This window comes from Vitis vinifera, chromosome 13, assembly GCF_030704535.1.
Source record: "Vitis vinifera cultivar Pinot Noir 40024 chromosome 13, ASM3070453v1".
NCBI classification, from domain to species: Eukaryota; Viridiplantae; Streptophyta; class Magnoliopsida; order Vitales; family Vitaceae; genus Vitis; species Vitis vinifera.
In genome coordinates, this window is record NC_081817.1 from 15,469,011 (window position 1) to 15,493,660 (window position 24,650).

At 36.1% G+C, this 24,650-nt stretch overlaps 2 protein-coding genes and 1 pseudogene across 2 annotated transcripts; 1 reads left to right on the forward strand and 2 right to left on the reverse strand.

The window, feature by feature from the left end:
• The first annotated feature begins 245 nt into the window (after window positions 1-245).
• On the forward strand, window positions 246-5,930 carry LOC132254895 (uncharacterized). Its single transcript, XM_059741913.1, has 6 exons — window positions 246-1,011; window positions 1,109-2,029; window positions 2,118-2,248; window positions 2,357-2,432; window positions 2,516-3,199; window positions 5,830-5,930. The coding sequence occupies exons 1-6, from the start codon at window positions 246-248 to the stop codon at window positions 5,928-5,930; spliced, it is 2,679 nt and encodes an 892-aa protein (XP_059597896.1).
• Window positions 5,680-24,033, reverse strand: LOC100257709 (small nuclear ribonucleoprotein-associated protein B'-like). Its single transcript, XM_002263323.4, has 2 exons — window positions 23,001-24,033; window positions 5,680-5,947 (listed from the first exon to the last, which is right to left on the reverse strand). The coding sequence occupies exon 1, from the start codon at window positions 23,837-23,839 to the stop codon at window positions 23,009-23,011; it is 831 nt and encodes a 276-aa protein (XP_002263359.1). The 5' UTR covers window positions 23,840-24,033; the 3' UTR covers window positions 5,680-5,947; window positions 23,001-23,008.
• Window positions 5,954-10,010, reverse strand: LOC109123668 (cyclin-B2-3-like; annotated as a pseudogene).
• Window positions 24,034-24,650: the final 617 nt, after the last annotated feature.

Below are 24,650 nucleotides of genomic sequence, written 5' to 3' on the forward strand. Positions count from 1 at the left end.
TTAGTTTCATATCCAATTATGATTAATTTTTAATTTAGTAAATTTTTCATAGAATTAGATTTAGATTCAAAAAATTAACTTAGCTAAATTATTTAATTAGTTTAATTAAATATATGGAATATCAACTATGGTCATTCTTTATCATTATTTTGTACATTTCTCATATATTTAAATTTAAATATTGACTTGCTTTTTGTTTACATTGAAATCACATTTAAGTGTATTTTTATTGCAATAGATTTAGCATGGCTAGTGAAGGTGGTTCTGCCCTGCCAGGGCGAGATCCGGCTTGGAAGTATTGTTTACCGATTGAGGGTAACCGAAATGGAACAATTTGTAATTTCTGTGGGTTGGTGATGAAAAGTGGAGGCATCACGCGATTCAAGTTTCATTTAATGCAAAAAGACCCGCATAACAACACCAAAAAGTGTCCTAGAGTGCCGCCCGAAGTGAAAGAAGAGATACGATTCCTAGTGCATGACAAAACAAAAGCAAAAGCAAAGAAAAATGCAGATATTGAAGAAATTCGTGCTCAATTACGTGGCACAATGGGGACTCATCATACACATTTGGTAGACGAAGATGATGATGATGAAGATGTTGAGAATGAAGATGTGTATATGTATCCGGCAGATATGCACCCAGATGAGCGGGATGCATATCGATCTGCAGTTCGTGCCTCGAAAGCATCAGAATGGGAACGTGAACAATATGAGAATATTGTAGGAAGCAAACGCAAAACAGGGGAGTCTTCACAGTCTCCTGGATTACCGTCGATGATGCGAAAATCACATAGTATGCGACATTCGCAACAATCACCCCCTCTTGCCCCTTCACTTTACAAGTCTTCTGCAGCAAAACAAAAAAATATCAAAGATATATTCAAGGGTGGTGCAATTAAAGAAACGATGGGACGCTTAATTAGCAAATTCTTCATTTATGAGAGCGTCGCACCCGCAAAAGCAAAGTCTCATCACTTCAAGAATATGATTATTGGTGCACAACAAGCTGGTAATTACTAATTTTTTAAATGTTATATTGTGTTATACTTTTAGTAAGTATAGTCTTTTGTGACATGTTTTACATTTTTTTTTTATATGAAGTGCAGGAATGGGAATCGAACCTCCATCTCCATTTGACATAAAGAACAAGTACTTGGAAATGGAGTACAGAGAAATGGAAGCTTATGTGAACCAACAAAGAGAAAAATGGAAGACATATGGGTGCACAATAATGTCAGATGGATGGACAGGGCCCACGAAATTAAGTATTATTAATTTCATGGTTTATTCTAAAGGGAGCACGGTCTTCCTTAAGTCAGTTGATGCATCGAACTATATCAAAGACCACAAGTATATATACGACCTATTGAAGACTGTTATCAAAGAAGTCGGTAAAGAAAATGTGGTCCAAATTGTCACAGATAATGGGTCGGCGTTCATGAAAGCAGGGAAACAATTGATGAAGAAGTATAACTTATACTGGACTCCGTGTGCGGCGCACTGCATCGACTTAATCTTTGAAGACATTGGTAAAAGACCCAGTGTTATCGAGGTGATAAACAATGCTCGCAAGATAACTAACTTCATTTACAATCATGGTTGGTTACTAGCACAAATGAGACTGTATTGTGGTGGAGACATTGTTCGACCAGGAGCTATAAGGTTTGCTACCAATTATATTGCTCTTGACAGTCTTCTTAAAAAAAGGGTCGATTTGAAAAAATTGTTTATGAGTGATGATTGGGCACAACACAAGCTGAGTCGAACAAAACATGGACGAGAGTTGGAGCAATTATTGTTTGACCATGCGTATTGGGACAGAATGACAAATATAGTTTCATTATATGAGCCATTATACGTGGTGCTTCGACTTATGGATTCTGAAGTTGTTCCCACAATGCCATTTGTGTATGAGCTTATGCACGTGATGAAAACGAACCTTACGCGTCAAGGAGCTGGAGATTGGATGTTCAAAATAATACAAGATCGTTGGGAGAAAACACTAAAACATCCACTTCATGCAGCAGGTACTTAAGTACTATATATCTTTATAAGTTTTTACTCTGTATTTAATTTTGTTTTAAAAAATACTAACTCTACTTAATTTTATTGTAGCATACTTCTTGAATCCAAGATTTCAATATAGGCGTGGAGTTGGTAGTGATCCAGAACTACTTCAAGCGGTCCATGATGTTTTTGCAAAATTAGATCCAACTACTGAATCACTTGGTCAATTTGGAAATGAGGTAAATAAAAAACTGTTATTTGTCTATAAAACAATAATTTCATTCATCAATTTATTTGAACGTTTACTAACAAATATGATATTAACAAATTAAATGTTGAATACATAGCTTGTGCTTTTTCGAGATGCAAAAAGAGGATTCGGTGATCGAGCGGCAATTGCAGCAAGGTCAACCATGGTGCCCGGTGAGTCTTTGTAGGAAAAAATTGATTATCATTATTGTAAATTCACCACATAAGTATTTATATGATTATCAAATTGGTTGCAGCTGAATGGTGGTTTATGTATGGGAATCAAACACCTACATTGAGAAAGTTAGCCATCAAAGTTCTCTCACAAACTGCGTCATCTACTGCCTGTGAGAGAAATTGGAGCACGTTTGCTCTCATCCACACAAAGCAACGAAATCGTTTGGCTTACTCTCGATTGGAGCAATTAGTTTTTTGTTACTATAATATGAGGCTAAAGTTACGCGATATGGAGGCAGAAAATGATCGAGTTGCTGAAAAAGATTATCTTGATCTTCTTGACATTTCAGCCGAGGTGGGTGAAGAAGAAGATAATCAGTTGTTCCAATGGGTGAGGCCTATACATTTGGATGACGAAGTTGGAAATCCCGATCCACGAATTGCTGCTCATGCTCGAGAATTTGGAGTTAATGTTGAACGTGTGTTGTCTGAAGAAGTTCACTCTGAAAGTTTTAGCAAAGATACTGATGATTCCCACCAAGAGATTGACTCCACAAGTGCTGGCCATAGTAGTAGACCTAGTGCTGCAGGTACTTCTGCTTCTGGTTACGATGGTTCAAGAGGTGGAACTGATGATGGAGGTGATAATGCGGGAGGAGATATTAATGAACGTCAACATAGTCAATATCCAGTCAGCCAATTCACCTGTGAAAATACTTTCACACACTGCACACAGGATGAAGACCATGGCTCTAGAAGAGCTGGTCCAAGCATAGGAGCTATTGGGAAGCCTTATAGAGGAAGAGAACGAATGATGGAACCATATAATGAGGAGTTACTTTCAGGGAGTTTTGAATCTATGAGTATAGGAACTCAATTTAGTGACTCTTCGAATGAGACTAATGTCTACCCTCCTCATGTGATGAGTTATGGTCAACCTTCAAGTTCAACAGATGAAGAGTATGGTATGTCGCGTTATTCACCTTCTAGACAAATGTCTTACCAAGTTCCATATCAGATGGAAGGAGGATTGGGCATTAACACATGGGTGAACTTTGAGTATCCTATCCATGTAGAGGCAGTGGGCAGGACTCAAGAGATATATGCATGGCATGTTAGAATTTTTAACCAATATTATCGAGGCTCATTGAGTTGGTACCAATATTGTCTCCAACAGCAAGACGGCGTTCCTTCATCTATCAATCCCATTGAACCACATCGATCCTCATTTTGGTATTAAAGGGACATTGTAATGTAATGTGTACAAATTATTGTTATTTAATGAAATGAAGTATTTTATGTGACTTTATAATGAGAACAATTATAAAATTAACATTTCTTATAGATCGACATGATATAATTACATTTAATATCGCAAATTATATCATATGTATATCAATTTTTTCTACAAAACAACTTTAAAATGTCTATTATACTTCTAATTATATTATTATGAAGTTTTCTTTACATTTCCATGAGTTTTTAACAATTTTAAGCCTATCGATATTTTTTTCCAAAATATCCGCCGATATATCTCCGATATATCCGATATATCTCCGATATATCCGTAAAATCGAAGTACCGATATATCCGTGATTACCGATATTTTCTTCCATGATCATACCTTATGTTCAACCAAACATTTTATCTTATCTTATGTTTGATAATACGACAAAGTGGTGACATATATTATCCAATTTCTTTTTAATATCCCTTATACATAAAATATATTAATCCTAAATTACAATATGGGATTTATATATCTCATGTATCATAAATTATTCTTTTCAATTTTTTTTTTCATTTGTTTATTTTCTTATTTTGCAAAAAAAAAAAAAATGATTAAAATGATTATAAATTTGTAGTTCAAAAGAAAAAGAACTAAACATATGTTTAATGTATTATAATATATATATATGTATTACTTAATATATACAAATTATTTTTATATATTGAATAAAATAATATAAAATTTTAAAAAATAAATATTTTAATCATGAATATTAATAACAAGTAAATAAATAATACAAAAGAGGTTTAGATTTTATTTTTTTAATATCAAATGTTAGAATGTAATATAATTTTTAAACAAATATTAAATATTAAAATATAATATTTTTATTTTTTTTGGATAAACTAAATATAAATACAGCATAACATATCATGAAATATAATATTTAAGAATATCATATCCCATAAGAAATAATATCCTAAAATATATATATTCTATCCACATATCATATCACATCCTATCCAATCGATCAAACAAAGTGTTAAAATTGAATCATAAGGTGGTAATATAACAAAGTTTAAAAACTAAACACAATCCAATTGAAATTATTCTCTTTCCGAATTAATACTATCTTTGTTTCCCTTCATCAATTCTATGAGCATGGTTCCACGCACTCCATAGATTATTTTACAAAAATAACAAGCTGAAGTTTAACTCAAACAAGCAAGTCAAAACCTTACTAGCATCCCAAGTTCTTGGACTGAGGCACTTTCTTTCTAGAAATAAGAATTAAATAAATAAATGCATGACAAAATGCAAAAGCACATAAATATGGGTTGCATAAAACAATACAATTGCCACTGGTATTATCACACATCATATACACAAGGCAATATCATCTACTAACATAAAACAATCAACAATTGCAACATGTACAAAAAAAACTTTAAACAAAAATTATGTTGTGGTGTACTTTATCATAAAGATTGATGTCAAAGCCTTCAAAATAAATGAATGATGTTTCAAACGTCTTTGGTGGGCTTTAATCCTTGCATAACATTGTTATAGATTATTAAATGAAGAAGAAATTGGAATGCTCATGAGAAAATTGTGTCATTATTTTATTTTTTGATAACCGTGGATGTCCGAACCAGCTTACGCGCACCTCAACTAATCCCACAGACCTGAAGTTAAGAATCGGGTAAACCTTCAATGACCCTGAGGGGACTCAAACTCATGACCATTAGGGAACAAACCTAAAGTCAGACCAATTGAGTTATCCCTCAGGGTTAAAATTGTGTCATTATTTTATTAACATGCCTCCCTTTTACGCATCATCTACAAGTTTTCACTAGACAGAATCTTACATTTTATAACAATTTAAAGTCAATAAATCATTTTTGCATATTTTTCATACTTATTTCACTCATTTTCCTTTTTCCATGTGAGAGGATTAAATAATTTGAAAACATATAAAATTCTAATTATTTTTAATTATATTTGACTCAGTCATTGAATCTCAATAAATAGCTCATACCCTGGTGAATTTTGTAGCATACAAGATTGGTGCACCGAAGCCCTAACGGAGTAAAGCTCACAGTTAAAACTGTCTTCCATAAAAACTATTTCAATTGATCAGTCATATTGTTGCTAAAATAACAGATAGGCTACACTTTGTTTTAGTCCAAACCACTACCAAATTCAACACATGCCGAAGCAAATTCCAAGATGCTCCTATGAAGACCTTCATCACTGCCCACTAAAACTCTTCACAAAAACCCTGCCAATCAAACAAACAATCCAACATTAAAATTCCTCATGGCAAATATACAAAGCAAAATAAACAAAAATATTGCATTTCTCTTTAATTACAAACTTTAATCACCATGCTGTAATCTTTAAAACACAAGCAAATACTACCCATCACCCAGACCCACCAATAAAAAAGCTAAATATCAAAGTAACATTTAGTATGGACCCTTGTTAGGAACTGACAAGAGTTACATGTAAAGCACCATTCAGATTTTCAGTACTCAACAATCTGGATAACCAGCCTAGTAACGTTTTCAAAAAGGCAAAGCTCAACTATGAAGAATGACAGAAGCTCAAGCTTCTTGTCAGATTGAGCAGCTTTGAGAAACCTCTTCATACACACATATGGAATGATGCCAGACATCAACTTGTAATGCATTGACCATTAATTTCTCCATTTCAAGCACTTTGAGACCAAGATGAGATATCCTCCACAGCATGACCTAACACCAACCAGCTAGAGTTTCTTTCTCACCACTGGTTTGAGCGCTAGAAATCTATCAATAAGATTGACCATAGGATATAATGTCTCATCCATCGGTTCAAACTTGTAGCACACCTCAATCAGCCAGCCAATGAGGATGCCTCTCATCCTGCCAAATTGCTGACACATAATTTGGTGAGACACAGCTAGAACTGTCTTCCTGCAGTATGCATATGTTTAGCCAATGTACTTGACAACTGCAAGTGGATTCCTTTTATCAGAGCTATTTATGTCTGCAACTTGCTTGTCCACCGAATCTTCCATCTCAATCTCCTCCATCTGATCTATTACTCCAGCATTGCTTTGGTGTGTTAGACAAACACTGGCACAGGTAAGTCACTGTTTGTCTTGTAGGCTTCCACACCAATGATGGCACAATCCTCTGATTCAATTGGTCCAGAGGACTGCAGTACCAATTTCTTTGATCCTCAGGTATAGGTGCTTGCTGCTTCTTGTTTCGGCCATTTGTGCAGCAAACTTCCTAGTAATGGGTCAATGCATAGGGATTGGTGGGTCTTTATCACAGACTGCATTTTTTTAGACAGGGCTCTTTTGTTTACTGCACAAGGGTAAGGAGGAGCTCTGATTATAATCCAATTAAATCGAGGATCCACAAAAGTTCCTTCCTAGATCTCAATCCCACAACTCAAAATTCCGGAAAAATCCCCCTTTTGCCCATCTCCTCTCGCCAGAACACCAATCTTCAAATGTGAAGAAAAGAGAGACTACTCCCGAAACTCCATTGAATCCAACAACAGACACTCTCCCTCAATCACTCATTGTCTCTCCCTCTCCCTCTTTCTCTATCTCTGGCCCTCTCAGCTCCTTTCTTTGGTTTGTGAGTAACAGAGAAAAGATGCCAAAGGAAAAGAGAATCGAAGACATACAAATTCTCTACATCTTTTGAGTCATGAAGAAATCCCCATCCAAACATGCCTAAGTTAGTCATTTGGGACAGCATGTAGTTTCCAGTAAAGTGTTCTTTTCTGGAAAAAATTTTAAATTTTGAAACTCTTCCTGTTTGGTTCTTCTGCTAATGCATTTCTTAAAACCTTAAACCTCTTCAATGTGCAATCTTTTGGACCAGGTTTGAGGGGAGGAGTGGTTTTTTGTTTCCCCTTCTCGTTTTTTTTTTGCCTTTTGGTGTGTTTTAATATATTTCATTGCTTGCCTATCAAAGAACAACCTTTAAACCTCTTAAATTTTAGAGCACTTTCAAATGCAACACAAATGCAGTAAATTTCTTTAAAAATAAGAAAACCTATTAGAGGCATTCCAAAAGTTGAACCCAAAGGAGGCCTCTTAGCATTTATGTTATCAACCAGGAGCTCCTATATGTTTGGGATGTGCTGTTCTGAAATAGAAAGCCAGTCAATTTCTGAAGCTTCTACAAAGCTTGCTTCAAAACTGCTCCATTTATGCTTCTATTTTCCTTATCTTACATTTGACTTTTGGATTTCATGAGGATTTACATACTTCAAGCATTCAGAATCAGGATGCAGAGATTACCTAACTCTTTTAATTAAATTTACAATTACAATCAATATGAAGCTCGGTTGGCCACTATGGTCAGTAGTAGTCAGCTTTTTTCCCTTTTTGGATCACAAACAACTATTTACTTTAAAAGGAAAAAGCAAGACAGATAAGACAAACTCCCACTATGCACCATCCATCCAAGAACACTTCCTAACGAGAAAATCAAACCTCCTACATCTTGTACATAGCAGGAGGATCAGGAACAACTATTTCATTTCTATTAAAGGAAAAGGCAAGGATAAGACATCCTTCAGCAATGTACACGCCGCCCAAGATGAACACCTCCTAAGAAGAGAACCAACCAATCTGCACAAAAAATAAAAAATAAAAAACCACCTAAAAGAATCACAAAGCAAGGACACAAAATCTCCCACAAAAGACACTAAAACCCTTGCCCTTCATTTGGATAAAAAATTCATAACTTGATTAGACACCCCCCAAGAAAATGTACAACTCCCTTCCTAGTCATCCATGAAATGACAGCAGCTTAATATCCCTCCATTACAAGTTTGGAAAGACCAGTTTGTCCAGTATTAAGCCCTCAAGAGTAGCCAAAATCTAAAAGCCTATATAGAAAAACCTTCTTCTGCAAGATTAGAGAGATTTTAGCATTGTACCATGATGATTGATTACAGCCCACCAATCCCCAACTGCCCTATGTTGCCCTAACCACATCCATCAAAATTTAGCTGTATGCAAGTGTCATGAGGTGGTAACCTAACAGGAAATATTTTGTCTATCATACTCTCAGACCCGCAAACCAGGTTCCAATCAAGCGAAAGAAGCATCAAAAGAGTCCCAATAAAGGCTTCAATAGTCAAAGCCTACAGAAGAGAGAATAAAATAAATCCCAAATTGCCTCTACTCGTCTCCTATGTTTTGCACTTTTGCTGTATAAATAACCTCCATAAATCAGGAAACCCCTCCACTTCCTAATCCTGGAAGGGCTTTCTAAACTGCACCAACAACTGACCTCCATTACCTCCCCCTTCCAACAGGTCTCCAATTGTGGCATTCTTATGAGAAGCTGAACTAAACAACAGAGAAAAGCTTTTCAGACAGATTTCCCCCACCCAATTGACCCTACAAAATTTTGTTCTTCTGCCATTTTTAACCCGTCTGACCATCCTTTAGGTGAAATCCTCCCAACCTTTTCTAATGACTTTTCACAGACTCATACCAAAAGACTCCCTCACCTCACAAGAAATCCCGCCCCTCGCCTCTTTTTTCCATTTCCTTGAATTTCCCATTAATTATCTTCCTCCATAAGCTTTCTCACTCAAGAGAAAACCTCCACAACCATTTGCTAAGCAAAACTAGATTGAGATAATCTTCTAATTCCTAAACCTTCAGACTTTTTCTCCTTACAAACCTTAGACAACTCCCTAAATTCCTTCGAATCTTTTCTAATTTGTTTCCACCTTCTTAGGAATAGCAAAGGACATAAAGTAAATTGGAAAGCTTGATAAGGCCCTTCTAATAAGAACTAATTTACCACCTTACACAAATGCTACTTCTTCCAAGAGGCCAATCTTCTGTTGTGCCTTTCCTCAACAACATCCCAAACAATGGAAGACTTGTGAGGAGCTCCCAAAGGGAATTTGAGATGATAAGTAGGAAACCGCCCGACCTTGCATCCTAGCAAAGACGCCAAACCATCCACTTCCTCCACATCCCCCACTAAATGAGCTCACTCTTCTGAAGATTAATTTTCAAGCTTGACACAATGTCAAAGCCAATAATAATCCACCTCCAACATCTTAATTGGTCTACACTTGTCTCACAAAAAAGAATAGTATCATTCGTAAGCAAGAGATGGGAGATTTAGAAACTCTCTCCCCATTTAGCCCCAACCTTGAAGTGATGTATAACCTCCTTGCTTAGCCCTCAAGATTAGACAACTTAGAGCTTTCATAACTAACACAAAAAGATAAGGTGAGAGAAGGTCACCCTATCACAAACCTCTTGCATGGAAGAACTCTAAAAGGGAGCCATTAACTAAAACTACCATCCTTACAGAAAAGACACAACTTAATCCAATTTCTCCTTGTACCACCAAAAGCCATTTTTTTCCATCAACAAGGAGAAATTTCAATCCACATGGCCATAAGGGCATTTTCTATATCCAATTTACACACTAACCTAGCCCTAGAGCTTCTCTTCCTCGAATCAATTGCCTTATTAGCAATCAAAGCTACCTTGAGGATCTATATGCCTCCCATAAAGGCATTTAGAAAACTAGAACCACCTTCCCAACCACCAACTTCAGCCTATTTGGCAGCACTTTAACAAGAAGCTTATAGATACTACAAGAGACATCAAATGGGTTGGGTTGCCCAATTTGGCTAATGGCCCAGCACACCAAAAGGTCGGGCCAACATGGCCCAATTATTGTAGCTGACTATGATGACACAACCGAGTCCTTTGGGTCATGCTAGGCTTAAGGAGATGGCCCGTCGTGCCATCATGCTAACCCACGTAGCCCGTTCAAATATTACTTTTTGCTTTTTTCCTTTCTATTTCTCATCTTTTTTTTCCTCCTTTTTTTCTCATGTAATCTATTGAAATATTGAATAAAAGAATTTTATTTTCTATATTTCATTTTCTTTTATATTCTAATATTTTAAATTTATTGTTATTTTGATTATAAATAAATAAATTCAAATATGATTTTTTTTTCTTATTTTTAAAAACAAAAATTTTAAATTTCTACAAATTACAATTACAAACTTGATAGATGTAAAAAAATAAAAAGTATAATTATTTAAGATGGTTGAAGTAACAAAAAGAAATTTCACTTAATAATTATAAAATAAAAATTCTAAGACAAAATTACTGGAAAAATTAAATTAAATATTAACAAAGGGAGTGCCCACTAGCATGGTCCATTGGCACGATTGGCCCGTCATGTTGGGCCACCCATTTGGCTTGCATTGGCCAGCATGGCAAGACATGATTTTTAACTAGGCCATGTTAGTTTGACACATTGGCCTATAAAGGCCTGCTAAAAATTAGGTCATGTCGGCCCAACACAACCCATTTGACATCTCTAGATACTACTCACTAGGTTGATTGGCCTAAAATCCTTAATGGCATCCACCCCTCCCTTATTAGGAATAAGAGCTAAGAAAGTGCATTAAGACTACACCTAAAAACCCCTTTCACATGAAAATCTTCAAAAAAAGGGCATCACCTCCCTACCCACTATAGGCCAACAAATTTTACTAAAGGTTGATCATAAAGAAACCATCTAACAATGGCGCGCTTTGTCCCCATCCTTCTCAATAAGTGCAAACAATACCTCCTCAAGGAGTGTCCCCACGCCATCTGTCCTTCCAAAACTTTATGCTACTCTTAAAACCTACCTTAAAACCCGTTCTACCCTTAAAAACCTCCCAACCATTTCCAAAGAGAATTCCTTTTACTTACATGTCTCTTAACACCATTTTCCAAGAAGAGCCTTATTAAGGAAGGATAAATTTCTAATGCCCAAACCCACTTTCCACTTGTCCATACAAATAATAGACCAATTCACTAGATGCGACTTATGCTCTAAAGCCCCTTTTCCTGAAAGAAAGTCTCTTGGAATCTTTTCCAGTTTAACAACTACCCTCTTCGGGATGACAAAAAAATACATGAAACAAATAGGTAAGCTGGAAAAAGTGTTTCTTATCAAAGTCTATTTTCATCCTTTTGATAAGTATTGTCTCTTACACAAAGCAAACCTTTTCTAGAATCTTTCCTCCACCCGTTCCAAACCCTAGATGACCTAAAAGGGGCTCATGAAGGAAGACCCACATAGGTAGTTGGGAGATTGCCCACCATGCATCCTAGTAGGATTTTACCGATGACTCAAGGTATATTGGAAAATATTAATAAAAATTTTGATAAAAAATTTCAATTGGATGAAAATTAATTAAAATTTATAGAAATGTTGAAAAAAATTTAAGAAATGATAAAATAAGCAATAATATAAATATTAAAATTATTTTATTGAAGAAAATAATATATATATATATATGATAAAATTTGTAACATTCAACAATAATATGTTGAATTTGAAAATACATTTAATACTAAAATAGTGAGCTATTTAATTTATTTATATTCAATAATATAAAAAAAATGATAATGTATGTATGTTTTTTTTAAAATATTTATATTTCTTTTATATTTAATTGATATTCAGAAGATATAAAAAAAGATTTGTTAAAAAATTATTATGATCTGTAGTTTTATATTCTTAACATTCAGTCAAGATATATATATTAAAGCTAAAGCTTAGGAGTATAATATGTTCATATATGTCTTAAAGGGCCAAGTTGCCCAGTTGGTTAGAAACTCATGGTTCACATGATAGACTAGATTGTAGTAGCAATTGTAGTGATATTTTTGTAAAAACCAACATTTTTATCTTTTGGAGACTGCCTAATTTTTGGAATCCTTCACCACCCCCCTTCTAACCTCTCTTTCCTCTAATAGGAGAATATCTCCCCTCTTTGGCATCCCAAAAACAAGTTAGCTAACTTCTTAGTAGGGACATTTCCAAAGACCTCCTTATTCCAAACTTTTTTTTTTTTTGATAAGTAAACAAGAATTGCATTAGAAAAGGCTAATCGCCACAAAGCATACAGGGAGTATACAAGACGGCTACAGCCTCAAAAAGAGAAAAAGGACCATAAAGAACTACCTCCCCTCAAGTGGAAGCTATCCACTCCAAAAAACCTATAAGGGAGAAAGACTCCTCACCTAAATGCACTTTGGCCCAACTCCATATTCCAAACTTTGAGATCCTGCTTCCAAGCTTTAAGCTTAATAGCCAAAATGTAATTAAATAAACCCCAGACACTATATCCCTCCCACTAATTTCTAATCAACTCTTTGAAACCTTCTACTTTCAACCACACGTTTTCAAATTTGAAAGGTGTTTTTCTCTTCCTTACCCCTCCATCTTTTAACAAGATAGGCGCATGGCCTAAAACTAGTTTTGGCAAAATGCTTTGCAACAAGCCACTGAAATGATTTTTCCAATCTTCAAAAACAAGATAATGATCCAACCTAGAGGCTAGCCTACTATTTAAACCACTATGTCACATAACAAAACCACTAGTTAAAGGGAGATCTTTTACCTCCAAGTCTTATATAACCTTTGAAAGTGCCTCATTGTTGTCGATCTTCTTTGGCAATTACTCCTTTCCCCCAGGAATCTCACAACACTAAAATCCCCTCCTACAAACCAAGGGTTATTCCAAAGGCCTCCAATATCACTTAATTCTATCTAAAATTTCTCCTCTACTCATTTAGGACTAGACCGTAGACCTTGAAAACATTCAAACAAAGTTATCCTCCCAGTTTTTAAATCGACAAGAAATCAAATAAGCTCTTACTTCCATTTCAATAAGCTTTAGCACCCAATTATCCCAAAAAACCAACATCCCCCCTGCTTCACCCCTAGCTTCCACTGCTTCCTATTCCAAGCACCTACCCACACCTAAATTCCTCATCAATTGGATTGATATATGCTGAACCTTCGTTTCTTGAAGGCAAACGGGTTCACCAAATGCAATCTAATCAGGGACTTAATAACTTTACACTTATCACACTCATTGATCCCCTTAACATTCCACAATAGGATGCAAAGCTTCATTAACACACTTTAGTAAATTCCCACTTACTTTTCCCATCTCTCTTCCCAATGAGAAAGTCAAACTTGGACCCAATAGAAGTTTTCTTTCTTTCTTTTTTTTTTTTTTTTTGGTTTTTACAAGCAATAAGAAAGACTGAAATATATATAAAAAAATAAGTACAACACCTACACTAGAGGCACAAGAAAGTACACGCAAAAATGGCACTGAAGGACAAACAAGAAGAAAATAGAGGAAGGAACAAAAACCCCACCCTCACTCCTTACTCAGAACAAATCCAATCTACAAAGTCTATCAAGAACTAACATCAACATACAACTTAACCCATTCCGCAAAAGTATTCATAAATAATAGTTTAATTGCTTGTTCTATTTTTTTTTAGTCTTCAAAGGCCCTTTTATTTCTTTCCATCCAACACACGCACATTAGACCTGCCCTCCAATCTTTTTTTTGCTTCTTGCCCACGAAGAGCCATATTAGCTTAAGAAAGTTCCCCTCACCAAGGAATGCATTACCCAAACCACACCAAACTAGAAAAAACCAATTGTCATAGCATACTGGCTATAAGGCAATGAAGGAGCAAATGATTAGTTGACTCCTTGTCCTTTTTACATTTAGCACCTATTCAAAATACTTTAAACCTCCTTTTAAGTTGGACTTGGAGTCTTTCCTTTCTTTTTGAGCTCCAGTCATTCAAAAGCACCAAAATTTCCTCCTCAAAACCATCCATTGGTAACCTAACATATTAATTGAAAGAGGCCAACTAGTTGAAGCAACCCCTAAAAAGAATGAAATCCTATATTACACTCTATGAAGCACACCCTTCAACTGAATCAAGCCTCTCATCACCACACCTTGCACTATCTCCACTTTCATTATTCTTGCAATTTGCCAAAAAATCCATTGAGCCATCCTTCAAAATCATTCTAAGAGGCCTGCCCCTAACATCCTCTTCCAGGAATAAAGGCTCTCTGACACTCTCCCCCTCATTACCTCAATAGATCAAACCCTTAATTAGTCTTTCATCATGGCTTGAACCCACGAAAGGAGAAGAAAGAAAAGAAAGAGGTCTACATCCCAAGAAGGAAGAAGGGAGGTTTGTTGTACCTGAGAAACGAGCCACTTCTACCACCAAAGCTTCATTGTCCAACGAGAAGACAATCCACTCACACTGCACAAGAGAAAGAACTAAGCACCCATCAAAGACTAAAACACCTGAAGGGGTGTTGAGGGGGGATTGATAGCTCCACAAGGGCATTAAGCCCTCTCAAACAAAGAGGCCCTTACAAGGTCGACCCCTTCATTTGGCAAGGCTCACCACTAAGGAATCGTCATCATATCTAATTGCTCTATCATCCTCCTACAATAGCCAACAACTTCTCCCGCTCTCCCCTCCCCCTCTCTGTCATTATCATGTATAATCGCTCTATCATCCTCCTAAACAACCAACTCATCCCACCCACCCCATCCTTTCTTGCATTGTATCCTACATAAAAATCAACTAGGTTCTTACATTGTAAAAGGTTCAACCCAAACACTAACCTAAGACCCAAGACTTATACAACACATACACATCAAAAGCATAGAACCCATCAAAACACATTTAAGATTGAGGTTTAAGCCTTTTATAAATATATGCCAAAAATCTAGAAAGGCCCAAACTCCATTAGAAGCCATTGAATACATGAGGCTTAAGCCTCAACAACCTTGAGGTTGTATGCCTCAATAGAGTGTAGTTTACCATTAGTTACCTTATACTAAGGCCCTAGCCTTAATGTTAATTTATAACATCCTCAATGAGGTGAGCCTCACAACATGAAACTCAATATGTTTCTAAAACATTGTATGAACTAATAAAAATTCTAGAATTTAGCACCTTCCTTGGCCAAAACATTGTACTAACAAAAAATTCTAGTTTTTAAACTAATGTCTTTAGCCAGACTAAGGATTTCAACCAAGGGGGAAAAACCAAAAACAAAAAAAGGCCCTACCACAACTCACAAGTAATGGGCAATGGAGGAAAGATCTTTTTTTCTTTTTTTTTTTTCTTTTTTGAGGCAAGTAGAGGAAAAGATATCAACTATTGTTCACTACAAATAAATGATTGGGAGTTAGGTGAGGTGGAAGGGTTACTTAGAAGATTGAAAGGGCATGTGATCAATGGAGTGGAGGATGTTACAGTTTGGTGGTTGTCGAAGGGGGGCACCTTTTCTGTCAAATCTTTCTACTCCTCCTTAGCAGGTTGTTATCCGAAAAGTTTCCCCACTAGCTTGGTGTGAAATCCTTGGGTGTCAATTAAAATCAACTTCTTTGCTTGGGAAGCAATTTGGGAAAAAATTCTAACTCTGGATCAACTAAGAAGGAGGGGTTGGAGTCTTCCAAATAGATGTTATTTGTGTAAGGGTAAAGAGAAGTCAGCAAACCATATTCTCCTTCATTGTCCTAAGGCAAGCATGTTGTAGCACCTTATTTTGGCTATATTTAATGTTCAGTAGGTGATGTCGTTCTCGATCAAGGGTACCCTCATTAGTTGGTGTGGTGCCTTTATGAAGGCTTGGAAAGCTAAGCCTTTGTGTCTATTTTAGACCTTATGGAAGGAGAGAAATTGAAGAGCTTTTGAAGATTCTAAACTAAAAGACCACGTGATTTTACGCTCCTTCATGTACATGTTTTTAGAGTGGGTTAGGGTACATGTAGAGTTTACTTCTTTGTCCCTTTTACATTTCATAGATTGGTTGGGCTGTAAGTGAAGTGAGGGTGTTGTTTTTTTACTATCCCTCCTTTTTTTTGGCCTTGTATATATTGTGTATACTTTAGGCACTTTTAATACAATTGCTTTACTTATAAAAAAAAAACTAGTTGTTCACTGGCCATGCATAGGACACATTGCTTGATGACTATGTAAGTTCTTCAAACTTGAAGGATACAGTTGGCAACAACCTTCCTTTATGCAATTGCCCATGCTAAAGTTTTGACTTTTTAAGGGCCTTTCTTTCTAATAAATTTAGTTAGATGGAAAATGGTAATGTTATTGTTTCTAGCAAACTCAAAGAAAGGAATTAGAAGAAGAGGGGAAAACAAAAGAAAAACCTTCTCTAGAGTCTAACAACATCTATTGGAAATTAGAGATAGTGGACATTCTCCAACGAATGAGCAAGAGAAGATAGATTCCTTAATTTTTTTGTTTTTGATATTTATGGTGAGGTTGATCAAAGGAGATGAAAAGGATAAGAAAAGAGTGAAATCGCCTAACTGAAATTTATAAAATTAAAGAAAAGACATACCAAGAGGTTGCTTCCACACCAAAGATCCTCCTAAGAATAAATTTTTTAGTCATCATGTAATGAACCTAACTAGGGGAGAAAAGTGAAGCTAGCATTAAGACATGACTTTTCAAGTACGGATGAGAAGCCCTCACAACAAAACATATTTACATCATAGCACCATAGAGAACTTTCTCCTGAAGAACCCCAAAGACAATTACTATAGGAGCTTTAATTCATATATAAACCCCAACAAAACCTATACCCCATGATCTTAGGCTTACACATAATGTACCAATAAAAGGCAGATCTTTCCATGGTTGCCTTAATATTGGGCTCACACACAATGTACCAAAGGAAGCTCCTCCACAACTTCTGAACCCTAAAAGTCATGCTATGATTAATACTTAAGATGGAAAAAAAAACAACAAAGATGTAGGATAGACAATTTTCTTTCTTTTATTTTTTGAATGAGAAACAAAATAAGGTAGACAAGATTAAGAGTGATCCAACTCCCATACAAAAAAAAAAATGGTTTCCTTCCAACTGTCAAGCTGTTTCAACACGTTCTTCATCAATAGATCCTAAAATTCTTGAGATTTCTTAAAGATAGAGAGGAATTTTGTTGCTAAGAAGGAGAGGAAACAAATAGAGTGCATATATGTCTATAAACTATTTATTTTTAATTTACCTATTAAAAAAAAAATATCTATCCTACATCTAGTGGCTACGAGGGAGAGGAGAAACAAAGTGCAAAACTACTCTTTTTAGGCAATCATAAATATTACAACATAAGCAAAAATACTTCTTGCTTAGTTTTTTTTTTTTGATAAGTAAAGGATATGCATTAAAAAGGCAAAACGCCACAAAGCATACAAGGAGTATACAAGGCGGCTAAGGCCTCAAAAAACAAAGACAAAAAGAATCACCTCCCTTTAGGTGGATGCTATCCACTCCAGGAAGCCTATAAGGGAGAACGCCTCCTCACCTACATACAATTTGGTCCAACTCCACAAATTACAGAGAAAAAAATTCTTTAACTTCTGAATGTTCAACACACCCCCCCTAAAGGCTAATCTATTTCTCTCCTTTCATACTGTCCAAAAAATACACAACGGAATGGCGTCCCAAATCTTTTTCCTTTTCTTCCCCACAAACGAGCCCCTCCAGCTAGCTAAGACCTCCTTTACAGTTTCTGGAAAAACCCATTTCACATCAACTAAACCAAAAACAATATCCCACAAAGCTCTAACCACTGTACAATGTATAAGGATATGATTTACACTTTCTTCTTCACATCCACACAGGAAGCAACAATTTGGAAGTTAAACCCCTCTTCTTTGAAGTCTATCCAACGTAAGCACCTTCCCCTACGTCGCCTCCCACGCGAAGAATGCAACTTTAGTTGGCACCCTTGCCACCCAAATGCTTCTTGAAGGAAAATCTGTGTCATTAGACTTAGTCAACAATCTATAAGCTTCCTTGACCCTGAACTGACCACTTCTTCCTTGCCTCCACAGGACTGAATCTTCCTCCAAAAAGGGCTTATGACCCCTCAACATATAGAGAAATTCCCCAACTGTATCCAACTCCCAATCATTGAAATCCCTCAGAAAATTTAGGTTCCAATTTCCTTAACCCGAACTTTGATCCCACATTTCCTCAACCGTTAAGTTCCTTTGAGCAGCCATGCCAAAGAGATGAGGAAAACAGTGGGACAGCGCTGAATCAGAACACCACACATCTGTCCAAAATCTAATCGTATTGCCTTTCCCTTACCACCAAAACTTCTTTTTAAGTTCCTGTGCATGTCTTTATATGTCATCTTCAAAGTTCCAAATTTTTAGGTTCATCATCATTCCCTTACCACCAAAAATGAAATAAAAAAAAAACTAATATATTAAGCAAAAAAAAATATTCAATAATTACCATAATTTTCATTATCAAGATTCAAACCATTCAAATGAAAATTCTTCAATATTCATTGTAAAAATAAACTTCCTTGACCTCTATTATAGAATCTAACAACAAGAATACAACTTTTCATGTAAGATTATTTTACCTATTTCTCCTTTTTAAGTTCAATTTTTAATCTTTTAGTCTAATTTGAGGTAAATCCACAAACAAATCAAATTGCAACACATCCAATATTAGACTTGAACAACCTTTAATACAGGTTGAGTGCTTGATGGTTGGCCAATAGTCATCCAAGGAATTTTGGACACATTCTTTCTCAACCCCTGAGGGAAGGACATTTCTAGTAAACTTTTGGCCAAAGGATAATAAGTCATCTAGTAATTTCTTATAGAGGCACTGAGAGAAAAATGAAGATCTTACTAAACATCATAGAGTTTACTTCCAAGGATATCTTAAATCAAAGTCTGAAAAATAATCTAAAGGTAATAATTTTCTAAGAACTGAAAAATAATAAAGAACTATTCTCAAAACCTCAAACCTAGGAAACCAAAAACATGAAAGAAAGTTCAGAGAATTTATTTTTTTTTCTTTTCTTTTCTTTTTTGTTTGTTTGTTTGTTTGTTGATAGGTAAGTGAAACATGTATTAAAGACAAAAGAAAGTATATATAATGCATACAAAGCAACCAAAAGACCAAAAAGTTTTTTTTATTATTTTTATAACTGAGGAACCTTCCATGGCCAAGCTCTTAGGACTCTCCATAGGGGACCCAAACCTTAGGGTGCTGACCGCCCCGCAACAACCAACACCAGGTAAATTCAAGGTATTATCAGTGGTAGGATTCGAACCAGGACCATTTACTACTTATTAGGACAAAAGAAAGTATATATAATGCATACAAAGCAACCAAAAGACCAAAAAGTTATGGTGAAGCTCTTAGGACTCTCCATAGGGACCCAAACCTCAAGGTGTTGACCGCCCTGCAACAACCAGCACCAGGTAAATTCAAGGTATCATCAGTGGTAGGATTCGAACTAGGACCATGTGCCCCTTATTGGGACCACACCTCCTAATGTTCGCAACCAAAAGACCAAAAAGTGAGGCACGAAGACACAAAAACCAGCAACAATGCCCTACAAAGAGCTTAACCAGTCCACAAATTCTAACAATGACAAAGAACCATTCCCAATATATAGAATAACTCAATCCCAAAAAAGGTTCAAGAAAGAAATTTTTAATTGTTTGGCCCAAGCTTTCACAATTATGGAGGTTCTCCTATTTCTCTCTCTTTAGATGGTCCAAAAAACGCAAAATGAAGCAACTTTCTAAACACCTTTATTCTCTTTTTTCCAATAAAAGAACCATATCAACTCAAGAGAAACCCCCTAACTGAAGAACACATCACTCATTGTACATCAAACAAAGCAAAAATCAACTACCACAAATTGTGTTTGTTCGTGCAATGAAAGAGAATATGATCACCTGTTCCTTCTTCTTCTTTGCACATGTAGCATCTATTAGGAATCCCCCAACCCTTCCTTCTAAGTTGATCCATATTCAAAATCCTGACCCAAGTTGAGACCCAAGAGTTCCATATTATGTCATAAGAGAATGGTTCCCCTCTCCTATTTGCTAAGGAGAAGTAGAAAGACTTAACTAAGAAGCTTCCATTCTTTGAGCCCAACCACACTATAATAACCTCAAAGCCCAAACTAGTGGAGTGGTCATACAATCTCCCAAAAAATACATCTCCTCGAGCTCCTAACCATGTAACTATCTAACAAACCTAGGGCCCCTAGCTACCACCACCCTGACATCAACCACTTAAGCATCTTTTAAAGAGGCTATAGAATAAAGATCTAGAAATGATTCCCTCAAAGGTGTATCTCCACACCACTTGTCTATCCAGAACTTCATCTTGTTGTCGAAGCCAACTCTGAGACTTGTTTTATTCGTAAGTACCTCTCATCCACCTCAAATTGTTTTCCACACCCCCACTTCATACCCTTCTCTCACTTCTTTAGTGCATCACCCCCCTTCTTCCTACTTTTACTTTCCTACAATAACCCGTTTCCAAAGAGAGTTTCCTTTCACACACAAATCTCTAGGACTATTTTCCCAAAAGAGCTTTATTAAGGATGCCCAATCACCCCACTCTCCTATCATGTCAAATAGCCTCAAAGAATCCTATTACCTCATTACCAAGGTAAAAAATATTGATATCCATGGACATATTTGTGGATCAAATGTATAGAAATCTCAATGGACATATCAATACAAATGTAAATTTCGATAAAATTATAAAAATTAAAAAAAAAATGAAATTTTGGATGGAACTCTAGAGATCATAAAACAATTAATAATGTACATACTAAATAAGTCCTTTTCTTTTATAAGAAAATAATATATGTACAATAAAATTTAAGACATTGGTCAATAAGAAATGTCCTTGTGAGTTGGCATGAATCCTTTGTTAGGAAGAAGAGGAAAAAAGTTTGGAAGGCAACTCCTTGTACTTAATTCAGGCCATTTGAAAAGAGAGGAATGAGAGAATGATTGAAAATACTGAAATAAAATGGATCAAGAAATCAAACAATTCTTTATGTATGATTTTGGAGTTGCTTAAGAGTGTATATAAAAGATTATACAATACTGGACTTCATTGATTGACTAAGCTCTAAGTAGGGTGAGGGAGTTGTTTTTTGTGTCCCTCCTTGTTTTTTTTAGCCTTTTAGCACCTTTGTACATGCCATATATGCTTTTGCATGCCCTTTGGTTAGATATTTTTAATATATTTGATTTTTTCCTATAAAAACAATCACCTAATATTCATGTAACTTTCCACTAAAACTATCTTAAATTTCTCTCAATATACTTACATTCATTTATTTGAAAAAAAATCTAAAAACCTTCAAAAGAAATTATTAATTTTACTATAATTTTAATAAGATTTTACATCAAATATTTTTATTAGAAAATGTTTTTAAAAATTTATCTATAATTTTTTCATCAAATTAATTTTCAATATTAGAACATGTTTTTAAAAATCTATTTACAATTTTTTCATCAAATTAATTTTCTCATTTAATAATGAGACTAATCACGGAATGCCCCTCCCATCTTCCCCTTTTATCTACTCCCTACCTGGATGGAGATTATATATTAGAAACCAAGGTAAGATAGAGGATAGGATTTCAATGATAGCCCACAACAAGTTCTTGATGATATGCCACACCTATTTTGAAAGTTAACATCCAAAAGTATGATATTCATTTTGGGCTTTGGAGCTAAAGAGTTAGTAGGCGTTTTCTATTTTTCCCCAAAGCAAGTGTATTAGCATTATTCATTTTTTTTTTTTTTTTTTGATAGATACAACAAAGGAGTATGTATTAAAAGGAAACACCCAAACAGCATCCCAAAGTATACAGGGAGTATACAGTGGCCACCCAAACTGGGAATATGTATTAGCATTATGAGCTCCAAATATTGAGAAAGTCAATCTCTGTATACCTTACTTGTACTTGGGGGCATCTTTTTTGTATCTAATAAGCTGGCTATCATCATCAATAATAATAATAAAGGCTTATAATAATAATAACAAACAATAAAGGTCTAGAATCCACTTGTCCAAAGATCTTAGAAGAAATAATAACAATGCTGAAGCATACTTCAGGGAACTAAAAGGAAACCCATTCATGGTGTAGAGTTTATTATCTGTGGGTTCTAGGCCCAACAAACAAATAAACAATCAGAACAGAACAAAGTGTTTCACCCAAAAACAACAAGGGAACACTAGTTAGTTCACCACTACAGAGCTGAGAAAGGAGAAAGGAGAAAGGAACCATACTAGATACATCCTTTTATCAGAGTATCTTTTCTAGGCAAATGAAGTACACATTTTGCATCTAATAGCTTGGAGTTTGCAAGTGGCAAGCAAGCATTGGCTCATGTATAACTGATGGAACATCTCTAAGATGTCAGGTAAAATTATCATTATGCCTATTGGATGCAACATCTAAATTACTAGGTCTCCTAAAGAAAAACCAAATATGTAACCAAAAACTTATCAATAAGCAAACAATTCATATTGCAAGTATCACAGTAGAAAAGTGAACACTAAACACAGAAATCAGGTGATCAATACATCAACCAGACAATAAACAAATAAACCACATACCTAAACTTCTACTGCTGTTGCGGAGGATTTGGCGGAGGTGGCATGCCGGGACGAGGTGGTCCAAAAACAGGGACACCACTGCCTGGTGGAGGTGGCATTCCAGGACGAGGCGGTGGTGGGGCCTGCATTCCAGGCCGAGGTGGAGGTGGCGGACCTCTCATCATCTGAGGGGGCGGCACCATTGGCCGGCCCCCATACTGCGGTGGGGGAACCTGGAAGGGAGGCTGCGGTGCTCCTCCGGGCCTAGCAGCGAACTGAGCAGGCACGGGAGGCGGTGGGCCACGTGCAATCTGGGGAGGTGCCTGCCCGGGGTATCCAGGCATCTGTCCGGGAGGCCGAATTACCGGCGCGGCCGGGTAAGTCATGGGCGGTGCAGATAGCTGGGGCACCGGCGGGCGCGAGATCTGAGGCTGCATCATGCCTGGCGCAGGGCCACCAACTCCGCGAACGGGTCCAGCGAGGCCAGGCTGAGCCTGAATGAGGGGAGCGGTGGGGATTCCACGACCGGCAGCGCGGCCGATGCCAGGACCGGCCATGGCAGCGGCGCCGACGGCTTTGGCGCGGGACTCTTCGGGAGGGGGCGGACCCTCTACGGTCATGGAAATGACCTCTTCTCCTCTGAGGAGAACAAGGCCTAGGGTTCGTCGTTCTTCGCGTTCTTCGTTCTTTTTACCCTTAGCAGGAGGCAATTTTCTGAACTCTTCGCAGTCGCCCAGGACGAGGTTCATGTGGCGGTCGAATGCCATGAACTTTCCGACGAGTTGACGGCCATCCTGGATGGTCACTCGCATTCTGTAGTTGATGTATTGAAGCATCTTTGAACTTTTAGACATCGACATCTTTCTTGGATTTGGGTGGTGTACGGGTGGAACTGGCTAGGGTTTTGGGGGTTTTGGGGTTTTTAGGGTTTTGGAAGAGTGAGAGAGTGGAGACTGTAGTGGTTCCAAAAAAGAGGTTTTGGTGGGAGAGTCGCAAGTTCTTACAAGACTAGCCTCCTAGGGTCTCACAAGACTAGTTTAGCCACAAACCAAACCCTTCCCTCGCTTGGTTTGTTTAGTTTTATACAGTACCAAATGTTCACGTGCAATGCACGTGAGGTAATACGAAAGAAAAGTCCAATAAAAAAATAAATTTATAAATTTATTTTTTTAAATCCTTCTATAAAATTAAGAAGAGATTTAGAATCAAATAATTGAATTAGAACCAAAAATAAAAAATAAAAAATGGTTATGATGGAAAATAAATAAGGTTACACGTTTCCATACCAAAATTTTAGATAGTAAAATTCTTTTTAAAATCAATTTTTCTAAATTAAAGAAAATAAACATTATCTTAAAGGTATGTACCAAATTTTATTTAAACATATTATATGTTTCTTTTAGATTAAATTTGTGAGATTTTTTAAGTTAATCATTCTATATATAATTTAAATGATTTTTTTTCTTAACAGCTATAATACTTAGGAATTCATTATTATTATCTTCGTATTTCTCTTGCCAAGTCAACAATTAACATAATCAACTTGTTGACACTCGTTCTTAAGTATGGGTTTGATTCAAATTCATTGCAACATGATATAACTTTCACTTGTCCCAAATTTATGAAAAGTAGATGAATTTAAAAAATAAATAATAATAATAATAATAACAA